We start from the raw sequence: 27,836 nt of genomic DNA, 5'->3' as shown, positions 1-27,836 counted from the left end.
AGAGTGCACTCTTTCGCACATGTGCACAAAAGAGCACACTCATCTTCCTGAGGCTAAGTGCAGCCTCAGGGAGATTGGCTGTAAAGGTAAAAAAGATAAAAACAGAAAAATAAAATTTCTCTAACATGTCCCCTCATGTAGCAATGTTAGTCACATGAGTTGGAACATGTCCATAATTTTTACAAAAACTTTATTAATTTTTAAAAAATCTAACATGAAACCTCATCCCGTCTGTGGATGAGGTTTCATGTTTTTTCTAGTTCCTGCCGGGGCTCCTGGCCTGCCCACCAACCTTAAGGTTGGACGGGCAGTTCCTTTAATTACTGAATTGACCCTGTCAATGGCCTTAATTGGCCACTGATAGGTCGGCGGACGGGCAGCTGATTTTGCTGAGCCCTCGCCTTCCTGAAAATTTAAATGGGGCGTGGTGATGTCAGGAGTTCCTTCCAACCTCACCGCGTGTCATTTTACGTGTTGACGAGCAGGCCCCACCCCCACTCGCCAACGCATAAAATCCTGCCCTTTCTCTCTCTCTCTCTCACACACACACACTCCCTCTCTCACACATCAGGGATGAAGGTTTTATTAAATAAATAAATAATTTTTGCACAATTCATAAACATGTCACGAGAGGATGTGTAAATAATTTTTATGTTTCTTTATTAAAAATATCAATATGTTCTTAATCTCCCTGAGGCAACTCCATGCAGGCTCCTATTCTCCCAATTCCCCCCACCCATTCAGCGCTACCGGCCGTGCGTCATGCTGGGCGGGCCTTCATTGGCCTGCCTGCGTAAAATGGCAGCGTGGAACCGATCGCGGGCAGTGATCGGCTCCGTGGCCAGTGCCCGCTCCTGACCGACTTGCCTGACAGGCAGAAAATTCCACTCTAAGAGCAAGAGGATAACTAAGGAAAGGGAAGGCCCTATCAGCAATATTCAAGGCAACTTATGTGTCGAAGTAGAAGAATTGGGCTTCTTAATGAATAATTCGTCTCTGTCTTCACAAAGGAGAGAGACATTCTAGTTAATGAGGAGGAATGTGAAATATTAGATACAATAAGCATAATAGGACAGGAAGTACTGGAGGGGCTGACATCCCTGAAGGTGAATAAATCATCAGGGGTTGGATAGACTGTACTCAATGCTGTTAAAGGAAGCTAGGGAGGAAATAGCAGATGCTCTGAGGATCATTTTCAATCCTCACTGGATACAGTTGAGGTACCAGAGGATTGAAGGTCTACAACCATTGTGCCATTGTTTAAAAAGGGTTTGAGAGATAGGCCAAATAATTATAAGCCGGTCAGTCTGACTTCAGTGGTGGGCAAATTATTAGAATCAATTCTAAGAGCCAAAATAAATTGTCATTTAGAAAGGCATAGAGTAATCAGGGATAAGCATGGTTTTGTTAGGGGAAGGTCATGTCTTACTAATTTAACTGAATTTTTTGAGGAAGTAACAAGGAGGATTGATGAGGGTAGTGCAGTGGATGTGGTCCACATGGATTTTGGTAAGGCCTTTGACAAGGTCCCACATGGCAGACTGGTCAGAAAAGTGAAAACCCAAGGGATACAGAGGAATGTGGTGAGTTGGATCACTGACAGGGAGCAAAGGGTAATGATCGATGGATGTTTTTGTGAATGAAAAGCGGTTTCCAGTAGTATTCCACAGGGCTCAGTGTTGGGTCCCTTGCTGTTTGCTGTATATATTAATGATTTGGACTTAAATGTAGGAGCCATGATTGGGAAATTTGCAGATGACACAAAAATCAGCTGTGTAGTGTAGGGGATAGCTGTGGACACCAGAATGATATCAATGGTTTGGTTGAGTGGGCGGAAAAGTGGCAAATGGAATTCAATCTGGAGATGTGTGAGGTAATGCATTTTGGGAGGGCAAACAAAGCAAGGAAATACACAGTAAACGGGAGGATATTGAGAGGGGTAAAGAAAGTGAGAGAGTTTGGAGTGCTTGCCCATAGGTCCTTGAAGGTGACAAGAGAAGTAAATAAGGTGGTAAAGAAGGAATGCTTTCCTTTATTGTACAAGGGATAGAATGCAAGAGCAAGGATGTAATGCTGGAAATGTATAAAATGCTGGTTAGGCCACAGCTGGAATTTTGTATGTAGTTCTGGTCGCCACATTACAGGAAGGACATAATTGCTCTGGAGAGAGTACAAAAATGTTGCCAGGACTTGAAAATTGCAGCTTTGAGGAAAGATTCATTAGGATGGCGTTGTTTTCCTTAGATCAGAGGAGGCTGAGGAGCAACCTGATTAAGGTGTACAAAATTATGAAGGGCCTAGACAGAGTAGACGGGAAAGACTTGTTTCCCTAAGCCGAGGGATCAATTACCAAGGGGCATAGATTTAAGGTGATTGGTAGAAGGATTTGAGAAAATATTAGGAAAAACCATTTCATCCAGAGGCTGGTAGGTGTCTGGAATTCGCTGCCGGATTGCTGGTTGAGGCCGAAATGCTCAACTCATTTAAAATGCACCTGGATCTGCACCTGAAGTGGTGTAACCTGCAAAGCCATGGACCAGTGCTGGAAGGTGGGATTAGAATGGTTGGCTAGTTTTTTCAGCAGGCGTAGACATGATGGGCTGAATGGCCTCTTTCTGTGCCATAATGGTTCTCTGGTTCTTTCCTATGGTAGATCCCAACCCAGCTAGCGACTGTTCTGGCAGATTCCAACTGGAGTTGCAGAGGAAGAACTCTGACAGGTTGCGTGGGCATCATTTTGCACTGAGGCTTATATGACAATGAGATTGGTGATACAATGTAATTACTGCATTTCCTAACACATATGCGCATTAAAGAAATATTGAAGTCCAAAATTATGATTAAAAAGTTCACAGCAGCTTGTGCTTCAGCTAATATGCCATCAGCTACACAGTAAACTTGTCACAGCTGTCAGTATAGCAGTGTGGGAGTAAAGTTTGCTACACAGCCTGTTCCAGGAACTCAGCCAACCTGAAAACTCCCTGAGGAACAATAATATCACTAACAATGTAATAACAGAAGAAACCAGAAACAAGAAACGACTCCTCATTCAACCAGTTCATCTGTTGTTCAAATTCAAATTAAGACACATCCAAACAGGTCCATGTTGTGCTGAATGTCTTTTTTCATTGCACGCTCGCTTCTGGTTTTTTAAAAAAGACTTGCGTTTATATTGTACCTTTCACATCCTCAGGAGATCCCAAAATGCATCACAGCCAATGAATGCATGTGAGCTGAGGTCACTGCTGCAATCTAGATGAACACAGTCAATTTTCACAAAGGGCATTAAAATAAATGGGTAGCCAATTTGCATAGTGTTAGCTAAGGTATAAAAAATTGCCAGGCCAAACTTTTGTGCTCCACTTCACATAATGTCTTGGGATCTTTTATGGTCACCTTGAACTGACTGGGACGATGTTGGTTTAGTGACTTAGGGCTGGATTTTCAATTTGGGGTTGGGAATCTGCTGCCCAGATAACTTCCAGTGCCCAACACAGAGTCAAGCCAGCATCAGTGACACAACGTGATTTTCAAATGCAAAGAGCCTCATTGGTGGTGCCAAGGTTTTCTCATGCCTCTCCTGAGACACTGATGAAGGCAGTCGCCGAGAGGCAAAAAGATTATTTGCCTGGGGTCCTGCCAACGAAACCCGTCTTTAGAGGGCCAAAAGGTCCTGGATGGAAATGACCATGAAGGTCAGTTGGGGCATGACATGGAGGATCTGGGTCCGTGTCGCAAGAAGTTCAAAGAGCTGTTAAAATCTGGAAAGGTGAGTGAGCAGCACCCAGGTGACAGGCCACAGCAGCAAGCATACAGACTGAGCAGACTGAGTGGCAATGGTTCTCCCTAACATCATCAGAGTAAGTTTGCACTGCTGAGGTATCAGCCATCCCCACATAAGGGGCGCAACTGAGGAGGGGGCATCACTGAACAAAGCATCAACTCATGGCAATGTCATGCTGCAACAGGCGACAGAGGCCAGGTTTCTCAATCTTCGTTGTCTGCTCATCTTTCAGGGAAAGGTAACTCACAATACTTGCAAGATGGCATGAACAGGTGGTGATGTGGCTGATCTTCACGACCTGACACCAATGGAGGCGGCGACGGTTGATACTGTGAGGGGGCCATTGGCAAAGGCCATTGGCAATGGTGAGATGGGAGACTGCAGAGAGCAGGATCATTTGATAGGTCAATCTTTAGATGAAGGGTATGGAGGAATGTCCTGCCAATGTGCGCTGTGGCTCTTTAAACACTATCATCTATGATGTTGGCTGTGCTGATCCACCTGCTGAGTAGCCTGAGTTCTCATCATCACAATCTAGTGTTTCTGATCGAGCCCGCACCATCCACCAGCGCAGACACACTCACCTTGTTTGGGCCTCAATCAAGAATAGAATAGGGAGCACTGGGTAAGTAGCACATCATAAGTGAGCAGGAGGAGCATAGTGAGGCAGTGTCAGCTGTGGGTAGTCCGTCTCGGAGGACAGAGGACAGACACAGCCATGTTTCACTGGGCAGAGATGCTGGGCCTTGGTTGTCATGAACAAGGAAGATCTCTCTGGAACATCAGAGGCAGATGAGTTTCCAAATGTCGGTGATTCCTGAGACATAGCGGAGTTATTGGCGGAGTGCATGCAGTGCACGTGCACCGATATGACTCAGAGACTTGAGTACATGCACTCCATTGTTGAGAGAGTCGCCACCCTCTTGAATAGCCATATGCAGCACCACTCTGAATGAATGCAGGAGCAGAACGCTGATATGCACAGAAAAGGAGATGCTGACTACCATAAAACAACCACCTCATCTCCAACTTTCCTTTCCTGATAAAGTCCTTGAATATGTTTTTATTCATTCATGGGATGTGGGCAACTCTGGCTAAGCCAACATTCATTGCCCATCAATGCTTGTCCTTGAGAAAGTGGTGGTGAGCTGCCTTCTTGAACCGCTGCAGTCCATGTGGTGTAGGCACACCCACGGTGCTGTTAGGGAGGGAGTTCCAGGATTTTGACCCAGTGACAGTGAAGGAACGGCAATATATTTCCAAGTCAGGATGGTGAGTGGCTTGGAGGGGAACTTCGTGGTGGTGGTGTTCCCATGTGTCTCCCATGTGCCTGCGACATGTTGTCGCCTCCCAAATCCATTCCCATCCTTCCCAGAACTCCATGTTTGAATCCCTCCAATCAGGCTTCTGCTCTAACCACAGCATCAAAATGAATCTTATCAAAGTCACAAATAACATCCTATATGACTGTGACAAAGGTAAACTTTCCCTCCCCGTCCTTCTTGACCTGTCTGCAGCCCTTGATATGGTTGCCTACGACCTCCTCCTCCAATCCCTCTCCACTGTCGTCCAGCTGGGTGAGACTGCTCTCAAGTAATCGAAGCCAGAGAATCACTTGCAATAACTTCTCTTCCTGCTTCTGCACCATTATCCCTGGTGACCGCTAAGGATCTATTCTTGGTCCTCTCCTATTTTGCATCTACACACTGCCCCTCAGTGACATCATCTGAAGGCACAAAGTTAGTTTTCACATGTACACTGATGACACCCAGCTCCACCTCATCACCACCTCTCTTGACTCCTCCATTGTTGTTAAACTATCAGACTGCTTATCCGACATCCAGTACTGGATGAGCAGAGGTTTCCTCCACTTAAACATAGGGAAGTCTGAAGCCATTGGTTTTGGTGTCTGTTCCAAACTCCATTATCTTACTACCGACTCCATCCCTCTCCCTGGGGCAGAATTTTTGTCCTCTCCCACAGTGGCTTTGGTGGCGGGGGTGGCATTTAATCAGGTGGGAGGATGGGGGGTGGGGAGCCCACTGCCTTCCTGCCTCCACTCCAATTAAGTCTGTGGTGAAAAAGCCTATGGATAGCTATTAATTGTCCTTGTCTGATAGAATTAAGTGTCAACCTTGTGTGCATGGGATTGGAGTCACATATCAGCCAGGCCAAGTAAGAAAGGCAAGTTTCTTCAATGAATCAACTGGGTTTTTATAATAATCCAATAGTTTCATGGTCACTTTTTACTGATTTGGGATGTTTTAAAACAATTTTTAAACTGATTTCAAATTTTTCAAACTGCTGTTGTTGGATTTGAATTCATATTCACTGAACTACTAGTCCAGTAACATAACCATTACACTATGACCCGAATTTTCACAGAGACAGAAGGGCTCCCTGCTTTAGCGCCGGAGCCCCAAATTTGGAAGTCCTGCACCTGTACCTGGTACCCACCAATTTCACAATCATGGTTCACTGATTCATTGAGTGGCAGCTGCCTTCACTGAGAAGCAATTTTTGTCACCATAGGTTTCTGAAACACAATTTGTGTGATTTATAAATTGAGGAAATAGTCTAAGCCTACAGGAGTCCTTTGGAGAGGTCAGGTGCCCTTTTGGAGAGGCATGCACCCTTTTGGGATTGTTGAGAGTAGACATGAATGTGCATAAAAGGTGGATAAGGCGTGTAGAACTGTCAAGCTATTCAAATCCGCTGCTCTTTAAATTTTGAAAGAAACCAGTCTGCTGTGTCCCTTAGTTGAAAACAATGGTGCTTGAAATTTCAGTAGCTGTTTGTTGTCATAAGCCTGAGAGCAATCATTATAATATTAGTACGACGTGGCTGCTCCCACAACCTATCATTTACACAGTGGAGGGCTTTTAAGTTCACAGTTTGAATGACAGCTCCAAGTGGTTATAAAGGGATTAGCTGTCTTTGATATGGGGCTATGAATGCAAATGTTTGTTTCTTTAAGTGATTAAGTACTTGAAGGGATTTAAATGCATCGAATGGGCTTTTAACAGTGAGAGTTTTGTTGAATATAATGAAGTCTGTAATAAATATTTAGAATTTTATATTTTATCTCAGCATGGCTCCTGAGGTCTGCCCATGATGGATACTGGCTGTGATGGCATGCAGTGTGCAAGGGAAAAGGGTGATGGGTGAGGATTCACGTGTTGGCATGAGTTGGCACTAATTTAGCATAGGGGTCATAAGGGGCTATGGGAAGTGGGTGGGGGCATGAGGTAGCATGAATTGGCATGGGTGGGACATGGTGAATGTATGGGGGGGTGAGGGGTGTGAAGGGTGAGGTCCCAGAGCATTGAGGCAGGCCTTTTAAACAGCCCACTTCGGCACTCAGCAGGCCCTGTGGATGTTTCTGGGGGAGGCGGGCCCAGCTCCAGCATGCGCCCCCCGACCCCCAGAACAAAAATGTGGAAAATCGTGCAAGTTTCTACCGAGTTAGATTCACAGAGTCAACTCTGTGTGTCCAATACAGGAGTTAAATTTGGGCTGATGAGTGTGAACCCCTCACCTAATTTAGAGGGAAGAGTGCTATCACTGAACTAAGGCGAGCACATCATGATTAATGATAATGTTGTATGTGGGTAAACAGATTAAATAGTAGCTGTAATTTACATATAGTGAGGTCCCACAAACAGCAAATAAATTGAATTTCCAATTAATCTTATTTTTGACAAGGTTGATTAATGGTGCAAAATTAGCCAGGTCACCTGGAATTTTATCTGATCTTCTGACAGTGCTCTGGGATCTTTGATCTCTAGCTGGCAGGCATACAGGGCCTCTGACAATCCACAATGAATTCAAACTGCATTGAACTGTCAGCCTAGGTTTTATGCTCCAATCATGCACTTTGCTTTGAATCATCAAACTGAACCAAAGATTATTTATGCTATTACATGGGCTGAATTCTACCTGCCCCCGCCGGGCATGTTTTCAGCGGGGGCGGGGGGGCCTTCCCACCCACCCCTAACTCACCCCCATAACATGGTAGTTGACAGGCGCTGAAATCAGCAGCCCACCCACCATGTGTAAATAAATTATTAAGGGTCAATTGAGCTTGTTAACAAACCAATTAACCCCGACAGTATGCTGCCCATGGTTAGTGTGGGTAGGCAGGTAGGAGCCGGCAGGCATTTTTAAAAATAATTTTTTTAAAGCGTGGAAAGCGAGGCAGGGTATTATATTTGGGGGTGTCCTGTGCGCATCGATGGCAGCCCCGCTAAGATAGTATCCCCCTTCTTTCCTACTTGCCTGCTCTCCAAAACACACCCCATTGCCTCCCTCCCCAAGCTGGCCAAACCCTCCCTGCCTAATACCCCGGGCTTACCTAACCTGGGATTCATTGGGCTTTCTTGGGACCGGTTGTGTTCCTGCAGTGCCCACTACTCAGCTCTTGGCTCTGCCGGGACTGCTGGAGTTGCCGGCCAATCCAGAGGGTGGGACTTTCTCCCCAGTGAGGTGCAGAAGTGCCACTGTGAGCCAATTTGGCCTGCAGTGTATTATCGCTGTGGGCCAGGCTTGCACGGAGCGCGTTGTCTTGCAGCCGATTTTGGTTCCTGGGGCCGAGCCATCTGCCCCCATTCCCTCCACCGCCCTCTCCCCCACCCCTGTAAGTTGTAGTCCCGTGACATAACTGAAAATTTATTTCCTGCACTGGCACCAAGGCCCCATCCCTCTACTCCCTGTTGAATCATAAAGGTTTTTCAAAATATTCAAAATAAAGTTAATAGGAATACTCCACAAGCTGGGCAATGTACCTCATGCAAAGGAAGCTGGTTGTAGTTGTTGCGGACAAACTATCTCAGCCCCACGACATCCAAGCAGGAGACCCTGAGGCACTGTACCAGGCCCAATCAATAGCTGTTTCATCAATGACCTTGCCTCCATCATAAGCTCAGAAGTAGGGATGTTCATTGATGATTGCAGAGCGTTTAGTTCCAATTGCAATTCCTCAGTGCCCACAAGCAGCAAGACCTGGACAACATTCAAGCTCGCGCTGATAAGTGGCAATGGCCATCTCCAGTAGCACGGAATGTAACTCCTGGCCGGGGGCGGGGGGGGGGGGGTTGTGAAGGGAAGACTTCCCTTCCCTTCCTTGACCTCTCTGTCTCAATTTCTGGTGATAGACTGTCCACCAATATCCATTACAAGCCTACTGACTCCCACAGCTACCTCAACTACAGCTCCTCACGCCCCGCTTCCTGGAAGGACTCCATCCCATTCTCTCAGTTCCTTCGCCTCCGTCACACCTGTTCTGATGATGCCATTTTCAAAAACAGTTCCTCTGACATCTCTTCCTTCTTCCTTAACTGAGGTTTTACACCTACGGTGGTTGACAGGGCCCTCAACCGTATCTGGCCCATCTCCCGCGCATCCGCCCTCACACCTTTCTGTCCCTCCCAGAACCATGATAGGGTCCCCCTTGTCCTCACTTATCACTCCACCAGCCTCTGCATTCAAAGGATCATCCTCCGCCATTTCCGCCAACTCCAGCATGATGCCACCACCAAACACACCTTCCCTTCACACCCCCGGCGGCATTCCGCAGGGATCGTTCCCTCCGGGACACCCTGGTCCACTCCTCCTTCACCCCCTACACCTCAACCCCCTCCCACGGCACCTTCCCATGCAACCGCAAAAGGTGCAACGCCTGACCCTTTACTTCCCCTCTCCTCATCATCCAAGGGCCCAAACACTCCTTTCAAGTGAAGAAGCATTTCACTTGCACTTCCCTCAATTTAGTCTACTGCATTCGTTGTTCCCAATGCGGTTTCCTCTACATTGGAGAGACCAAACACAGACTGGGTGACCGCTTTGCAGAACACCTTCCGTCTGTCTGCAAGCATTACCCAGACCTCCCTGTGGCTTGCCATTTCAACACTCCACCCTGCTCTCTTGCCCACATGTCTGTCCTTGGCCTGCTGCATTGTTCCAGTGAAGCTCAACGCAAACTGGAGGAACAGCACCTCATCCTCCGACTAGGCACTTTACAGCCTTCCGGACTGAATATTGAATTCAACAATATGCTTGTCCTGCTTTCTACCCTTAATTAGCACATTCCTTAGATAATATCACCACCTTCAGCACCTCTTTGTCCTTTTGTCAATGACATCTTTTGGCCATATCCACCTATCACTGGCCCTCTATCCAGCTCTATTTGTCCCACCCCCCCTTAAGCAAGATTATATTTCACCTCTCTTCTAATTTTACTTAGTTCTGTTGAAGAGTCATACGGACTCGAAACGTTAACTGTGTTCCCCTCCGCAGATGCTGCCAGGTCTGCTGAGTTTTTCCAGGTATGTGAATCCAAAGGTTGGAAGTCCAGGTCAGAGGCTGAGTATTCTGCGGCAAGTGACTTCCCTCCTGGCTCACTTGAAAACCATCTACAAGGCACAAGTCAGGAGTGTGATGGAATACTCTCCACTTGCCTGGATGAGTGCAGCTCCCACAACACTCAAGAAGCTCAATGCTATCTGGGACAAAGCAGCCCACTTGATTGACGCCTCATTCACCACCCTATATATTCACTCCCTATACTACTGGCAGACCATAGCTACTGTGTGTACCATCTGCAGGATACAGTGCAGCAACTTGTCAAGGCTTCTTTGATAGCACCTCCCAAACCTGCAATTTCTACCACCTAGAAGGACAGTGGCAGCAGGCTCATGCAAATACCACCATCTGTAAGTTTCTTTCCATGTCACACATCATCTTGACTTGGAAATATATCACCCCTCCTTTTTCGACGTTGGGACAATATCCTGGAGCTTCTGCCTTAACAGTACAGTGGGGGTATCTGGACCACACAGACTGCAGTGTTTCAAAAAGGTGGCTCACTACCACTTTCTCAAGGGCAATTAGGGATCGACGATAAATGTTGGTCTTGCCAGTGACCCTAGCATCCGCAATGAGTTTTAAAAAAAGTGACAGGCATCCCATTTGTCTATCCAAAAAGGGTGGTATAGCATACAATGCAAATAATGGGGGTACATCATAAGAATGTTGTACTCTAGGAATGTGATATATTCCTGGCATGTGTTGTTTCTATAGCATGGGATAGGGATTTATATTTTGAAGTACTTGAGGGTGTGGAATTGCTCATACAGTCGATTGCATCACAATTTTCAAATTATTCCAAAAATATGAAGCTCTTTTTTAGTGTCAGCTGGTCCTGTTGCACTATGGCAGGAACACAAGGGTTGTTGCAGTAAAATTTTCTCCTGCCTCCGCTGCTTCCCAAGCTGGGCTCTCTAATTGAAGTCAGTATCCTGCTGATAGCTGCTGCAAGCATTTAAATGACCCCCAACCCTGGACAATCGGTCAGTATTGGCGTGGTGGTCCAGACAGGACTCCCGCCTCACTAAACTTCCACTGACCTTCCACCCAGAAGAATCTGTATTTACCCTATTCCTAGAAATATAAATAATTATTTAGACTGGACACATATTGCACTGAGCTGAACTGCAAATTAGTCAATATGGCTCAATACTGCATTTTCATTCTTACCTGTTTTTGTTCTTCACCTAAACCATCCCACATCGAGGCAACAATCTTTGAAACTTCACCAAAAGTGGCATTTGGATTTTGACCTTTGATAGCTGCTTGAGTATCACGAAAAAATAGGGCGTAGGCTGACACAGGTTTCTGTGGCTCATTTGGATCCTTCTTTTTCTTCTTTTTTGGAGTTTTGGGTTTCTTTCCCACATCTACAGCTGCCCGTTTTTCACCACCGTTCATCTGTGTTATGCAAGAATCAGAGGTCTTGACTTAATAATGATTATACTTATATTCAAACTGATACAATCTTTCTCAATATGGAAAGTACTTCATTCACTATACGCATGCCCAGCGACCTAATTAATGATGATTTTACAATGGTTCTCGTCTGTATTACAATGTTATATTTTCATTTTACAACATATTTACATGTTTTCATTAAATCATTTTTAAAAGCAGTAAATTTGAACAGCATAGCAAGTTGGAAAAAGTAATTATAAATGCAATACAGGGTACTAAATCTATGAGTAAGAATCAAATATTTTTAATCTAGTAATGTACTTGGAATTCTGTAATTTTTTGCTGTGTAAGTATGCTCCTGTTTGTGTTTTAAGTCATTCTGTGTAAATAGTAACCACTCAAACATAGATAATACAAAATAAAATAATCTAGAAGTTACTATTAGTGACATTATTATGAAAATACATAAGTGCTAACCCAATCATTTTAACACTGCAGTTAAAATAGTGGAAAGAAAAATATGATGCAAGTACGGTAAGCATTCATATGATAACATCAAATACAGTCATTTCTAGCTATTGGTCTGATTTGCAGTAATGTTTTGCAAATGTTAACTAAATAAGCAGAACAGTACAATGAACCTAATGTGACCTACCCAAAAGAATTAAGTTAAATAGATTTGTCATATTGGCCAATTATACTACATTATATAGTCTTTTCATTGCAAGGTGTAAAAATTGCAAATGCAGTCAATGCCCCTGAAATATATATTAATTTATAGTGTTTCAAACACCCTTTTCTTAGCAAACCAGCTGAATTATGACACCAACTATTTAACAACATTCACATTTTGCATTTAAAATATGATAGAATTGAATAGAAAATTATTCAAATGAATATGTGGAACAATTTTATTTTGGCAAAACTGTGTTTAGCACTGTGTACCATGATAACAATGCCACAACTCTGTGATATAAAGCACACTGGAAAATTTGTTTAAAATGATCTGGTACAATCCTGTTCTAATTTTGCTGTGTTAATTCATTCTCTGTGAGTCACTGACCATACTTTCACAAAGTTGTCAACGGTAGTGGGGAGCTACATGAGAAAACCACTTTTGTCTTGACTTTCTGTTAAAGCTGCGTAAAAAGCATACCCTACTCATTTGATGTCTCCCACAACTTTTCAAATCCAAAATCTAAAATCAATGCAAATATTACATAATTGAGTAACTGTTCATAAAGTCTATATCTGACAGTAAGGCAAATTAGAAAGATGTGAGGTTTCTCTCCCAGAACAATATTTTAAATGTTTTGGAACATTTTAATGAAATATCAACTGAAACATTTACTTGCAACTTTCAGGGGCAGCGAACAGTTCCCGAAGGTTCTGATAATGAATATATCAATTTCAAAATCCATCCATTTTAAGATCCATCTCAGTGAAAGGACAATAAGAATTTTTTATCTCCAATCCCTAAAATAAGTTAGGACATTAGAGAATGTACGATGCACTGGGCCTTCTTTTCTTGAATATTTTCATGTCCTTTTCTTCTGAAGACACTGGTGATGAATATACTGCTCTGCCACTATAATTTTGGTGAAATATTCAGTAGGAAACCTTATATATATACACACGCAAAAGGAGTTTATGACAAACTGTCACCAAAGCTATGGTGGCAGAATGGAAGCAACCCCCAAAAAATATCTCTCCCACTAATTGCTAACTGGATATGATTTCAGAGAATACAGTCACCTCTGTACCTCACCCTGATTCACATGTGAATCACTGTGAGCACTAAAAGGCTATCGAGCCATCTCAGCTGAGCCGGTACAGTTTTTACAATTTATCAACACACATGCGGTTCTAGGAGGAGATCTTGCACACTGTTTGGAAGCAGGAACCTTGGCGATTTTAAAAAGAGTACTCCCTAACCTAGAAATGCCAAGTCCAATTATAGGGACCTACTGAAGCCTTGGCAGAGATTAGCTAATTGAGCAAATTTGGGGTTCTCTTAATTTGTACCTCAATTACTCAATGCATGAACATGCCAAGCTATCAGGGAAACTAGGCTTTTTAAAACAGAAGTCATAATATATTAATGCTTTTAATGCCATTTTCATTCCACGAACATTCACTCTAAAGGAAGACAAATTGCAGCCAAATTCTTGCAGAGAAATATTAAGAGTTTTATTTGTAAGTGAAATACACATCAAATAAACTTACTTTGACATGTAAAATTTTATTTTAGTGTTTAGTTTTTTAAATAATTTCTTTTCTTCTTTGTATAGTTTCAACCATCTCATGTTAGATGTAATAAATGAAAGGAAAAATAAATGAGGGTTCAATAAATGGAAAAATAAGTATGAGAATAAAGGTGTTACCGTTTAGGTTTAATTTTTACAAAATAATTTGTCCTTTGTTAGAAAAATCAGAACCATTTTCTCCCTTTCATATCAAGATTCAGGTTACTATATGTCTCCAGTAAGTCAATCCTTTAGTGTAACTGGAATAATATCTTACCAGTTAAGGTATTACAGAATTCATGAAAGCTAACATTGGTTAGAACACAAATTACATCAGCAATCAGCCTTTTATCTCAACTTTAAAAAATTGCAAAAACAAAATGAAATTATTTAATTGTAAATAATTCTACAATTTATACATTGGGATTTAATTGGCTGCAACTAGTCCTCATCTCTACCCATTCTGCTTCATCTGAACTCATTCTCCTTTGTTAATCTTCACATCTCCCTTTCTGTGTGCTACTTAATTCTCTGACCCAGGGAGAAGGAATGATACCATTTGGGATCTGCATCTTTTGATGACCTGCATCTTCTCACAGAAAATAACTCAGTTCCACTTCATAGGGCTGTTAGTTTCTTTCAGTGCATTGTTTCCATTAAGGTTCATTTCTTTCCGACTTAGTAACCTAATTCTTGTCTTCTTAGATTTTTGATCGACAAAGGAGTCAAGTGTTAAGTGGAGCAGACAGAAAAGTGGAGTTGAGACCACATCAAATAATGATCTTAGCGAATAGTGGAGCAGGTGTGAGGGGCCTCCTCCTGCTCCTAATTCTTGTCTCTTAGAACTGGCTATCTTTCAAAGCTCAAATGACTATACACTTGATAACATGTCATTATTGAGGCCTTGAGTGGAATGGTGTGTTTGACAATTCTAAGGCTTTGTACTTCTTGGAAACTAGGTTCAAACTGAGACTAACGTGGGAAATGGAAACAATGGGAAGAATTTAATATTGGTGACAGGGGTCTAGCCTGCCAGCTGGTGAACTGGCGAGCCCTCCATTACCTCCGTTGGGCAAGGTCTGCCAGAATAACTGGCCAGCAGCGGGCCTTCCCCTTGATGTAGGACCCTGGGAATGGAAATCTCTGCCCCCTTAAGAACTGCTGACCAATCAGAGGCTGGAAGCTCTACTGCCATCAGCACCATTGGGAGCTGTGGCTGCTGCCGGTAATGCACCCACCAGAGGCCTAGGTTCGCAGAGGGATTCAGACCACAGGTGAGTGAGGGTGGGATGGGGGTTATGGGGAGGGGGTCCCTGGCTAGAAATGGGAGGTGGACCTTGGAAGAAAGGGCAGGCCCTCTTCTTCCTGATGCCAGGTCCCTTGATCATACGCTGGGTGCCTTTGAATGTTTGAATGAGGGACCTTCCCTGGAAGCCTGGTAGGGTTTGCTTTTTTGGGCTCCCCATGTGGTGACTCTCCTGCCAGCGGCTGGATGAATACCAGTGGTTAATTGACCACTTAAGGGCCTCAATCAGTGTCTGGGTGGGAAGGTTGTCCACAAGCCTTTATTCCCGGACTTAATTGGGCGGAAGCGGGAAGGCACTGGGATCCGCACACTGCACCATACCACCTGATTAAATGCCCCGTGCCTCCAAACACACCTCTGAGTGAGGAGGGGGTGGGGGCACTGAACTCTGCCTAATGTGTACAATCTTCAATAGGAGTATAAAATAAATAGTTTTTATTTTAGGCTCAGCAGGTCTGACAGCATCTGTGGAGAGAGAAAAACAAAGTTGATGCTTCTCCAGAGCTCTGAAGAAGGGTCATATGGACTCAAAGCATTAACTTTGCTTTTTCTCTCCACAGCTGCTGTCAGACCTGCTGAGTTTTTCCAGAATTTTCTGTTTTTGTTTCAGATTTCCAGCATCCACAGTATTTTGCTTTTATTTTATTTTAAGCTGCCTATTATACATTCAATTTCTTTTCCAATGATGGGCAATTCAATATTTTACACCAGAGCTGAAGCTGGAAGTTCTTAATGCTGACATTGGCTGCCTGAAATGAGAAGAATTCAATTTCCAAGCACCTTAATGAACACAAATGTAAAAGAAAATATTGGCACTGGCTTTCTGAAGGGGTTCTGCAATCCTCTAATTTAGCATAGGGAGCAACAGAAGTCCCAGAGAAAAATCGTAAAAGGCCATTCTGAGAACGTTACTCCATTTTCCTGAGGGTTCTTCCAGCCTCTCCCTGCAGCTCCGGGAGAGTGGAAACTCCCAACAGACCACACCCATCCCTGTAATTTCAGGGCTATTTTCTTTCCATTATTGGATTCAATCATTGAGTCTCCCAAACCCTATTTAGAAATAAGTATTTGTCACAAGTAGGGAGTAGATAGAAGATATTCTTTCCATAAATTCAGCAGTTCTAGGCTTTTTATAGTAAAATAGATTGTTCCTTTCTGTTTGCTAGGTATATGTGCCCTTGTCATTTTATATGTGGACAGAACGTCCTTAAGCTCGAGTAGCTGGGTTTGATTGTGGTCATTGCTTAGCATAATTAGATTTGTTTTCTCCATATACTGGAAGTTGAAAAAGCCTATTTTCTCTCTCCAGGGTTAATCGTATGGCATTGCTGTATAGACCATAAATCTTGAGATCAACCCCAGGATTTCCAAGTCTGGTTTAGTAGATTAAATATAAACCTAATTTCATCAGGGTGTTAACATTCAAAAAGCTTCCAGGAAGTACTTTTGGCAATTATTTCTCTGTATGATTGCCTATGTTCAGAAGTTCATAGTTTTTTCCATTTCACACTCTGTGACTGCTTTTCAATTCCTCACAGGACTTTAACAAATATGCACGAGATTAAAATGCACTATAAGTATCCATGATTCCTCTTAAACATTTGAATAATATAAAAAGATTTTTTTTTGGAAACCATTACTTACATTTAACAAATTTATTTTTAAAATTTATATTCAAAACATCTCAACATTTGTGCTCATATTACAATCCTGAGAATGCAAAATGTGGAATAAATTCTATCGGCATTGTAGCTAGGTAGGCAACACCAAAGCAATAAATATTTTAATACTGTAGTCATATATTTTCTTAAACATATTTCTCTATCAGTATTTATTTAAAATCACTTGTTTTGAACATTTAAATTTATATTATCCTGAGGGAGGGGGAATTGCTTACTCTTGTCTCAACTTAGATAGGTTTGTTCAAACAGTGAGTGTTAATGACATATTTGGAACAGGCTTTGAGCAGTGATGAAACTCAAGGGAGCTAGATTAACATGTACAGTTGAATTAACAAACCGCTGATGGACCTTTAAGAACATAAGAGCATATGACGAACAGAGTAGGCTATTCGGCCCTTAGAGTCTGTTCCATCATTAACTGAAATCATGGTTGATCTTCTACCTCTCTGCACTATCCCCATATCCGTTGAGTTAATGACCTTGGATTAATGATAGTTCTCTATGATGTTTAGTTCAGTTTCCTTACATTGACTGGCTCAGTAACTCCTCCAAGTCATTGCATTGGAAGCTTTACATAACAGAGCTTTACACACCTTGGACGTCTCATCGGTTTCATCTTCATGGACTGAGCTGGATGGTGATGGAGTAGCAGACTTGCTTCCTGGTGGGGATGGTGAGCTGTGTTGGATAGCATTTCCTCCCATATTAAGACCAAGTTGTGCACTGAGTTGTGACTGGTTTATAGTGGTCAGCTGACCACGTTGCATTGCTCCCAGGTGCCTGATGTCTGTAGATCGGATAGCAGATCTCATAATTGACATCTGTGGGTGAGCACTGTAATGAGTAGTTTCTGTGTTTCCCAGATCATGCATCTGGAAAAGAAAATGATGGTGGTGGGGAAATAATAAATAAAATGTATTGAAGAAAAACACACATTTGTACACTGAGATTGATGGCTTTGATTATACTACGATTAGATTGATCCCACCTCTTTTATTGTCATTATTCCTAGATAAATTATGATAATACATTTTATTGAAAGTTAATATAAAATTATATGTTAAAAAGAATCCACTTCTGCAACTATCTCCTGACCAAGGAAAAGTCTTAGAGTGATTATTTTTTGTATAAGTGCATTTTAATTCCAAGCAGTGAGAGATTAAAATGCTAAATGCTGATGGGCCATTTTCAGCCACAGTATAAGCAAACTTACTGCACATTTTACAGTGCACTAAACAAACAGTTACTTCCCATACTATGCTGATTGCCACCTCAGAAAACTGCAATCTGTTGCCTCAGGTGATATTTTCCATTGCACATATTTTTAACACCAGAGCTCATAAACCAGAAATTGGAAGAGGTTTTGTGCTATGGCCTTTCGTTTGCCAGATCTACAATGAGATAGCCACAGTTGATTTTATTTGTGAACTTTAAAAAAGCTTTAGCGAAACACAGTTTATGCTCATCTCACAATATTTATAAATATTTCAGACACCAAGATGTCTAAGTGATTACATAAATCTGAAATAGGATATACTCATATCTATTGTGATCAAGTAAGTGCACCGTCAAAAAGCAACTGCGCAAACAGTAGCTCCATTATAATTTCAGTCATCCAAATAGAAGCAGACAAAGTAACTTAAAGGGGTCATGTGGGAGCTGTTTCAACAGTGATCTTATCTCAGTTATAAACCAATGCTATTGGGCTCAGTAATGATTCTAAGCCAGCACCATGTGTTACTGGCTGTATCTGTACTGCTGTTAATCTAAGTCTCCTGTACCTTCGAACTCATAACCCAACATTACACGACGAAATTCACTGTTTTTTTTTAAAAAGCACGTTCCTTAAGCTGCTTAAAGTTATTTATCCTAGTGTAAAATGGTTGCCTACTTCAACTGGCATTGCTGCCAACCCAAGGCTCATTTGGAAAATCCATATTATTGTATGGTACTGAGGAATACTGAAAGAAAGAACTTGGGCAGATTCATCCCAGATTTGCACTAAGTGCAGTAGCGAGAGGGTAAAAAGGACACTTTTCATGCCGCATCATCTCAATCTCGCCTCAATAATCATGCATTCCCAGGAAATACACTGTTTTGTTAGTGGGCAGCCTCCGATTTGCCCGCCATGCTTTCAGCTCACTGCTTCCTCAGGCCAGGCGCCATATTTCAAGTGTAGCCACGCATACACTTCTCAGTGCTTCCAACGCAGGACTGCTGCATAGAAGACGTAGACCCAAAAGGCAAGAAGACTGAAGCACCCTGATTCCGTGACGCGTCCCTGGAACACCTTTTGGAAGCCGTGGAGGCCTGCTGCAATGTCTTCTACCCCCACTCTGGACGAAGGCCAGGAAGCAATGTCACCAATTCTGCATTGGGGGGTGGTGGCAGAAGTGGTCAGCACCAACACCCTACAAAAGAGGACAGCCACCCAGTGCAGAAAGACGATGAATGGCCTCCTCTGTTCTGTCAGGGTAAGTCAGTTTTCTCATCACTCTCAACTCACACACTCACAAACCCATCACACATCCACAGGGATCTCACACCTCAAGGGACAGCACCACTAACTCTCACACACACCGTCACATCTCCATCAGGCTCATATCCTCTGCCTCCTCATCCTGTCCATGGCTCCCTCACCACACAAACATTCCACGCAGTGCCATATTTCTTGCTCATACTCCCTCCATCAGTTTTCATGCAGCAGAAGCCGGTTCACAGCAGCAGGGAGCAGTCTAGACCAGGGGTAGAGTGGCCCACATTAGGCCCCTCACTCACTTTGAGGAGTGTGCCATTGTGCTGACTGGTGAGGACGTGGGCTGTGCCTGTGGCGACAGTGAGGTTGGCAGCAAACACCCACTTGAGGATCCTGCGCCACACTGTCCCTGTTTCAATGCAACTGTGAGTGCTCTCTCTCCTGCTTTCGATTCTGCTGCCATGTACTAATTATCTCTACTTTGGTTCACAGGAAGTTCTGCCAAGTGACCGACACCCTCAGCCAGCCAGTCCCTCAGCTCAATCATGTCCTCACCTTTAGCCAAGAGGATACCTCCTCCAATGAAGAGCTGCAAATATACAGCCTGGAAGACCCATCACAGCGCTTACCAACACCCTGCACCAGCACAGAGACACACACCTCGGTGGGACCTAGATCTAGGGCAGGCTCGGGTTCACAATCTGGTGGTCATCACACCGACATATTTCCACATGGCAGCAGGAGGAGGCATGTTCATCCAAACTCTCCAGCATTTGGGGGGCCTACTAGGGAAGAGGCATTTGTGAGGTCCGAGTCAGATGACGAGCCCCTAGATTCGGCCTTCCAAGTCATTATGGAGAGTAAGTATAGGGTGGGAGAACATTACGCAGTGCAGTTGTAAGCCCTCAGCAGAGTGGCACCAAGTCAGAAGAATGTGTCTGCTTGCCCTCTGATGAAATGGTGCCCACATGTGCACGCACTGAGGTCTCCACAGGGAGGAAAGCGGATGCCCTGGACTATAGTGACTACATTTCAAAAAGCACTTCATTGGTTATAAAGTGCTTCAAGGCATTATGTGGTCTTGAAAAGCAAGTCTTCCTTTTTTCAATAAAAAGGTCTTATCAAACCTTTTCATAATCTTAATGGTATCTATCAGGTCACCCCTCAGTCTTCAATTTTCTAGAGAAAAACACTTTAGCTTGCTCAATTTTTCCTGATAAGTACAACCTCTCAGTTCTGATATAATAAATCTTTTTTGCACCTTCTTCAGTGCCTCGATGTTTCATGTCTGTTTTAAAAGACTTTAACAAAGTTTACGTGATATTTATTAACATGTTCCATCTCGGGTGACATTGTCACATGAGGGGGACATGTAAATAATTTTTTTATTTTTCTATTTTTCAACTTTCAAACACTCAGCACTCTCCCTGAGACAGCACTTAGTCTCAGGGAGATGTGCCCTCTTTCGCACACATGCATGAAAGAGCGCATTCTGACAGTTGGGGAATCCCTCCCCCACCACCCCCGCACAGCAAGTGCATAGCACTTCCTGTCAGGCAGCCCGCTGGGCAGGCCTTAATTGGCCCGCCCACTCAAAATGGCAGCAGTGGCGATCGGCTGCCCACCCGCTGCCGAGCCGGTGGGGCCTGCCCGCCCATCAAGGGCAAAATTCTGCCCCACGACTTTGCTTTTCAAATCTATCCCACTAGAAAGGAACCCCAGTGCATTGTCTGTTTTTTTAAAAAATGGCCTTAATAACCTGCATCACTGCTTTTAGAGATTTGTGTATTTGTACTCTCAGATCAGGCCTTGTGGCGCAATGGGTTGCATCCCTACCTCTGAGCCAGAATCTCCAGTTTGCGTCCATGATGCCCCATGATATCAGAATGGTACAAACAGTACAGCCGGGTCCCAAGATCATCTTCAGCCCGTACAGGGACTGAACCGGCATGGTTGGCACCATTAAACACCACAATCTTAAGCATCTGAGCTAACTAGCCCTAACTATATTAAGTACAATCTTTAATTTGGTGTCCTTTACACATTTTGAAATTATACTTCCGATTCCTGAGCGCAAATCATTTATCTACTTCTGTGCCCAAGCTGCTGATCAGATTAAAAATAACACCCCGTACTGGGGCACATGCAATATTTTATTCATGTAAATGATTATGGTAGTGTGACCACTGAATATTAAAAAGCAAGACCTTATACCGATCAACGTTACAGCAGGTTTGTGGTAATCTACTGTCTATTTAGGATCGTAACAGCATTGATGTTATTTACATTTATTAAAATTCTTCCTTAAGCAGCCAGTTTCATCGTACAAGTCAACATTTTGCAAACTTTGTTTTTGAAGTATTAACATATAAACTGCATCTATTAAACACACATGAAAGACCCCGATTAAAGTTAATAACAGATTTAAATGCTTAGCTTTCTTCTGTGCTGTGCAAGTGGTTTGTTTATATGCTTCCGCCACTTAACCTGAATGCTACCACAACAGTGAAAAGTGAAACTTTATTCATATTTAATCATGAGCATCGAAAGCCCATCCTAAACTTAAAATAATACGAGCAATTGATCTCCATGAATTTGAAATTGTCATTAGAAATGCACTGTAGAAAAAGAGAAGTACAGAATCTATATATTGTATATATAAATCCCGTGAATTATAAATATAGCTTCAGTTGTAACTAAAGCAAGAGATGACCAGGTCAAGCAGAGGCCAACTTACTTCATGTATTGACCTTGAAACCAACTCAACAGTGAACTGTCTAGCTCCATTCTTGCACACATCTGTATCCTGTTTGTAGTTTTGCATATAAAGCAATAAAGCCCTAAATTTAAAAACAACCCATTCTTAGGAAATTAAACTATTTTGTACTGTATATGGTGATCCTGTAAATCACTATTATTTTGCTTTTAAAGATTTAATTCCATTAATTCTGAGTAATTAATATAAGGATCATGGTCAACGTGTTGTTTGTAGGGAAAAAGAAACACAGGCCGGAATTTTATGGTCCCATTTTGTTGGGGGCGAGGCTGTAAAATGCAGACAGCCGTTCAAAACTGCATTGTCTTCTGTGGAACCATAAAATCCCGCCAATGTAAAATCCCACCCATGGTAATTCATTGATATTAACTGACTGTTCACATTTAGGAGGAAACACAGCATAATTAATTCACAGTAATTAACAATTATATTGAGAGAAAGTTTCTTAAGGACACAGCAGGACTTTTCAAGTATGTAGGTTTCAATTTACTTTGCATATTTGGTTAATTTTTTTTCTGATTATCTTTGCAACATGAAGAATTGTTTGGCTCTTGAGCTAGCTGCTATATAATAGGCCTACAAGAATTAAAGTAATAATCCCTAAACAGAAAGTTTTGTTGAAGGGTCCACACTCGAACTGTTAACATCTCTGTTCTCTCTAGAGGTGCTGCCTGAATAACTAATTCTTTCCAGTATTTTTGGGTTTGTTTCAGCTTTCCAGTATCTGCATTTTTTTTTTTGCTTTTTGCTTATAATGCAGGCATTCGTTTGTGTCTTTTGAAGTAAGTAGCTTTGGTTACTTGACAGAATATTAGGTGTAACTGTATTTCACTAGATTTATGTCTACTTTCAAATTTTTCATGCTGTTCTAATTACTACAGTGCTTACAATGTTTTCCAACAGGATCATGAAACCAGTTGGAGCTCCTCGAAGATGTTTTTGCAAATGATTTTTTTAAACTACATACAGATGTTCCTACTGTGGAACAAATAAAATGCAAACTAATAAAAATGTCAATTAAAAAGAATTCATGCACTGCAAGAGGTATTATTTCTGTATCCTGAAATTACTCAAATGGGTTCCAGGTTAAATAGCAATTGAAACACCTCAAAGAAATCAAATGAGTTGTGCCACTTATATTGGACAAAGTACATTTTTTTAATTAATTTCTTTAATGTGCAAGTTCAAACTAGTCATGTATTAACATTATTGAATTGCCACTTGATTGACAGCAAGACCTGGGATAAATGGAGTGGAAGTGACTAATAGTGGTCCAGTGGGTCTAGGGCACTACAGTACCCTCAGATGTGCACAGCATCTGGTGAAATTTATGCAAATCAATCTTCTAAAGTCAAGTTTGTTGGCAAAGTTTTAAGTACAGTGATTTAAATAACTGTTTAATATCGCATAACACCAGCAGATGTTTCACTGACTCTTCATGGCCTGCAGGAATGTTTTTGCAACAAAAACAGTCTAATGCTATGATTCTCACTAAAGTGTGTGCGATTAACAGACACAGGCTCCAAGTGTTTTAACATGACCTTGTACTGAGCTAAAGTATTCACCAGTACTCTTCCAAAATAAAACTGTAATGGAAAGCATATTTATTTGTCACAAACTTTATCAAAAGTCATATCAGTTTTCATGGGTTCTTAGATAGAAACTAAAACCAAAACTGGAAGAACAGTAAGTTTGCCATCAATGTGTGCTGTGAACTGAGGAGTGTTTCTGGTGATTACAGAGAATTATTCTAACTGACAAGATCGAGTAACTATTTTGATCAGAGATCTAATTCCTGACAACAAGCACTTGCACTTCAAACTGAGGAACTCTTCACTTTTGTACAAAGATCTATCATTATTGCTGTCATTTCAGTATAATCTACATCAAAACATGTGTGTGTTGGCTCTAACTAGTAACTGCTGCTTTGCTGTATCTGTATCTGCTCTGGCTAGCTGTTCTTCACTACTGCACATTGCACAGCAGTTGGTAGGCTGGGAAGCCAATGTTGGTAGCCCTGAGGCTTGATTTGTTAATGTTACTTACCAGCTGCTACCTATGTTGTGTTAGCAAGAAAATCTGGAAGTGTGCCATCTTTCAGCAGAAGAAGTGAGGTGTCCCTAAAGCCTTCTCATTTACCCCTGGCTGTCACCACTTGACACAGAGCAATGGTGAGTGTGATCCCCAGGGCTACTGACATACACTGTTGGAGTTTAATGTAACTACAGTCTAAGGCTGTATTTACATGTTGCTAACTATTTAGTACTGGCAATAACTATCGTAAAACTCTCCAGTCAAGCTGACTTCTGCATGTGGCTATAGATAATACTGTCACTGCAATCCTTAAAAGGGAGATAGTTTAAAATATAACATTACTTTTCAGTTATCAGTTATGCTACAAAACTTTTCAGAATTCAATCTGTGAACTATGTCTTCAATGTTCTAACCTCCATTTAATAAAAGAAATACATTTTGTAACAGGCCCGGCGAATGGTCTGCTTGCCTGAAACATGTAGTAAGTTGCCTCAATATGCAAATCAGTGTGTTGTGTCATTTGTAGGACCCTAATTGCAATTTTCAGTTACAGATGCATGCAGCATCCATTGCTCACAATTCACTCATTTATACCAGATGGCAAGTGGCCTAACTAATCATTCTTAAAGGGGCTGCTACTGGTGGCTGTTCAAAAAAAAAAATGGCCCAGGAAGTGTGTCATTTGCATTTCTGGTGTATCCAGCTGGAGCTGATGGCCTGTTTGAGGGTCCTTCCACACTCCCAGGGTCACCTGCACTGACCTGTCCCTTGACTCAGCATGATTTGTAGAAGCAACAAGCTATTGGGCATAATTTTGCGCTAATAGCTTAGCTTGGAGCTCATGTCAGTATAAATGCGCTGTCAGAACAGTTGCTCCAATGACTTGCACATGTCTCAAGCGCTATTATAAAATCACACCCCTACCATCCCAGAGGTCCAACAGGGGACCACTGTGGCCTGCACAAGTTGGTAGTATAAAAGCCAATGCATATACCAATGGTCATCAGAGGAGCTCAGCAATGATGGTTGTTGAAAGCAGCACACAATAGCATTGATTTAATAGAGACAAATGGATCACTCTTGTTATATGGATGGCTGAAATGGTCCCTCATTAATTTTTCAAATTAAAACATTTACTGCTGCTTTATATAGTGTAATTTTAATGGAAAATGAGAGCATGAGTATCTCAGTTGAAAGATTTTTTAAAAATGTGTATGTGTACATTTTGTTAAAAATTTCAATTGCTTTCCCCAAAATTCTTCATTCAGAGAGATCTAAGAGGTAATACACTAGCAAATATAACAAAACTAAAAGTAAGAGTGAGCAGATTGGCCTGGCCGATCAGGTTAGGAACTTGAAATTGGTTTAAAAAACTGGAAATAAAAAGGTGAACCAGTGAAGTGACCATGAAGCTACAGATTGTCATGAAAACCCAACTGGTTCAAAAATGTCCTAAGGAAACCTTCCATCTTCATTTAGTGTGGTTCCTTTGTGATTCCAGTTTCACAACAATATGGCTGACTCTGTGAATTGGCCTAGCAAGTCTCTCAGTTGTATCAAGCCGCTATATGCAGCAATTAGGATGGCCCTTATTGACCAACAATACCACATTCTAATAATTAATGTTTAAAAAAAATGGAGTGGTATCTGCGCAATGCGCATTCCTTCTATTGGCACTTCAAAATTGCATCTGGGTTCAATGTACATCATAGGATGGCTGGTTAGCATAAAACAAGTAGACTGCTACCTGAAAGAGGTGGGTGCCTGGCCACCAATACGGAGGCCCCAATGAAAATGCTGATGGATGAATTGGGAGCCGGAACCCCGTTCCCGCCAAACAGAGACTGTCAAAATTGGGGCCACTCTGTTTACGTTGCTTTGCCTACACAAGAAAGGGTGTAGAATAAAAAGAAGGCCAAGGTTGTTATTAGATCCACTTGGATACAGCAAAAGTGTGCAGAACTGTGCTGATAGAGTGGTTCTATGTAATTTGTATTCAAAATTGCACAGCTTCATATTGGCCCAGACCTTCCAGTCTCCAGCTAGTTGGAGACCAAACTTAACCCCCTAGATGAGCAGTGGGATCCTTTGGAAATCCCAATGCAAGGACTCTGTGGGAATCGCCCAGGAACTTCTGAAAAGCAATTCCCCTGCTCCCTGGACCCTCGGTAAAAATCTCTAAATCTGAGTTAGAGTCAGAGACTTTGGATGGTTCTGACTTACTTACCTGGATAGTTACCCAGGAAATGTTAAACAGAAAAGAAAATGATCTAATTCATGGGTAACTATACAACTGACTCCCCATCACTCACAACGACCCTCACCGACTAACCTCTTGACTTCCAACTTCCCCCAACACAGCTTCTCCTCTCCCTGAGTCCTTGATTCCCTCTCAACCCAAGCTGGCCAGACCCACATTCACCGATTTCCCCTTTTAGCCCCATTGCTCCTCCCCTCAACCTGACCTGACTAGCCCCTACCACCTGACTCCCCAACTCCCCCCAAGCTTGATGTCACTGGCCCCTGATCTGACAACCCCTCCCAAGTCAACACAACCTGACTACCCCGACCCATCTACCCATTCTTCCACCTGCCACCCTATCCAATACCACCCTACCCACTTGCCACCTGCCACCTTACCACCTCACCCACATACAATGCTGCCACCAAACCCACTTGCAATCCCACCCATCTGCCACCCTACCCATCTGCTATGCTACCCCCTTAACTCATGCACCCTCCCTGCTTACCACTTCACTCCCTCACCCACCCTAGCCCCTTACCCACTTACCTTCCCTCTGTAGCTATTCAAAGAAGTTTTGGCACATTTAAACTCTTTACTTACCGGAATACAGGGAGCTAGTGCTGTAAAAAATGGGGTGTGGCTTCTGTGCGGATTCTCTCCGCTGCTCCCTCCAAAGTTTGCTGCACTAAGTCAGTTCTGCACAATCCTGCAGGAAAACGTGCAGCAATAGACCACAACTGAGGAGTGGAGAAGATCAAGGGTTGAAATTGAGATCATGCGAGGATCGAGGTTGAGAAGAAAACTGAGGTTGGGGCAGGATAGAAGTTGAGGGGAGATTGAAGTCAGGGAGAAAATTGAAGTTGTTGGGGGGAGATCAAGGTTGGGGGAAGACTGAAGTTGGTGATGACTGGAGGTCAGTGATTGCTCAAACACAGTCATTCTTGGGGATGGGTTAAAATCTCCCCCCTTGCTTTTAAGAGTTGATGGGCTTGTAAGTTTGTAGCTGGATGTCTTATATTACGTGAGGAATTGGCACAGCTTCTGTTCTGAGATGAAAAGCAAGCAGTTGCCAGCACAACACACATTGTTTGAAAAGTTTAATTCCATCTACTTGAATTTAAATGGACAAAAAAATGTGTCTGTTAATATTATGCAATTTAACCATGAGAAGAAAAACCTGAAATTGTCTTTTTGAATTTTCAATTCTCCAAAATCCATTGAAACTGCATTGATTTTTTCACTGTATAATTTCAGTCTTTATCAAGACGGCATTCAACCATGAAATTGAAAAAGTGTATGCTATTAAATGAATGTTACCATCTTTTGAGAGACAAAAAAATAACCAGCTTAACTACTAGAATGTATAATGACAACTTCTTCTCAGAAAGCAGTTAGAGTAATAGGCTTTTAAATCCCTAACGTGTGGTTTGAACAGATATATGACAGGTCAGCAACAAAGACTGGGGTCCATTGTTTAAAGATTGAAGAAACTGTTGTGATTGCTTAAAAAAACTGTTATGTTT

At 42.4% G+C, this 27,836-nt stretch overlaps 1 protein-coding gene across 4 annotated transcripts in view; it reads right to left on the bottom strand.

Moving 5' to 3' along the window:
* tox (thymocyte selection-associated high mobility group box) overlaps nucleotides 1–27,836 on the bottom strand; it is a 278,982-nt gene that overhangs the window by 47,019 nt on the left and 204,127 nt on the right. For all 4 annotated transcript variants that reach the window (XM_041189002.1, XM_041189003.1, XM_041189001.1 and 1 more), the window contains exons 4-5: nucleotides 17,376–17,654; nucleotides 11,318–11,548 (exon numbers count right to left, since the gene is read on the bottom strand). In XM_041189002.1, coding sequence (XP_041044936.1) covers nucleotides 11,318–11,548; nucleotides 17,376–17,654 — 510 coding nt within the window. The remainder of the gene's footprint in view (nucleotides 1–11,317; nucleotides 11,549–17,375; nucleotides 17,655–27,836) is intronic.

The sequence above is a fragment of the Carcharodon carcharias genome, chromosome 6 (assembly GCF_017639515.1).
Source record: "Carcharodon carcharias isolate sCarCar2 chromosome 6, sCarCar2.pri, whole genome shotgun sequence".
In the NCBI taxonomy this organism is placed as follows: Eukaryota; Metazoa; Chordata; class Chondrichthyes; order Lamniformes; family Lamnidae; genus Carcharodon; species Carcharodon carcharias.
This window is presented reverse-complemented; position numbering and strand designations above follow the sequence as displayed.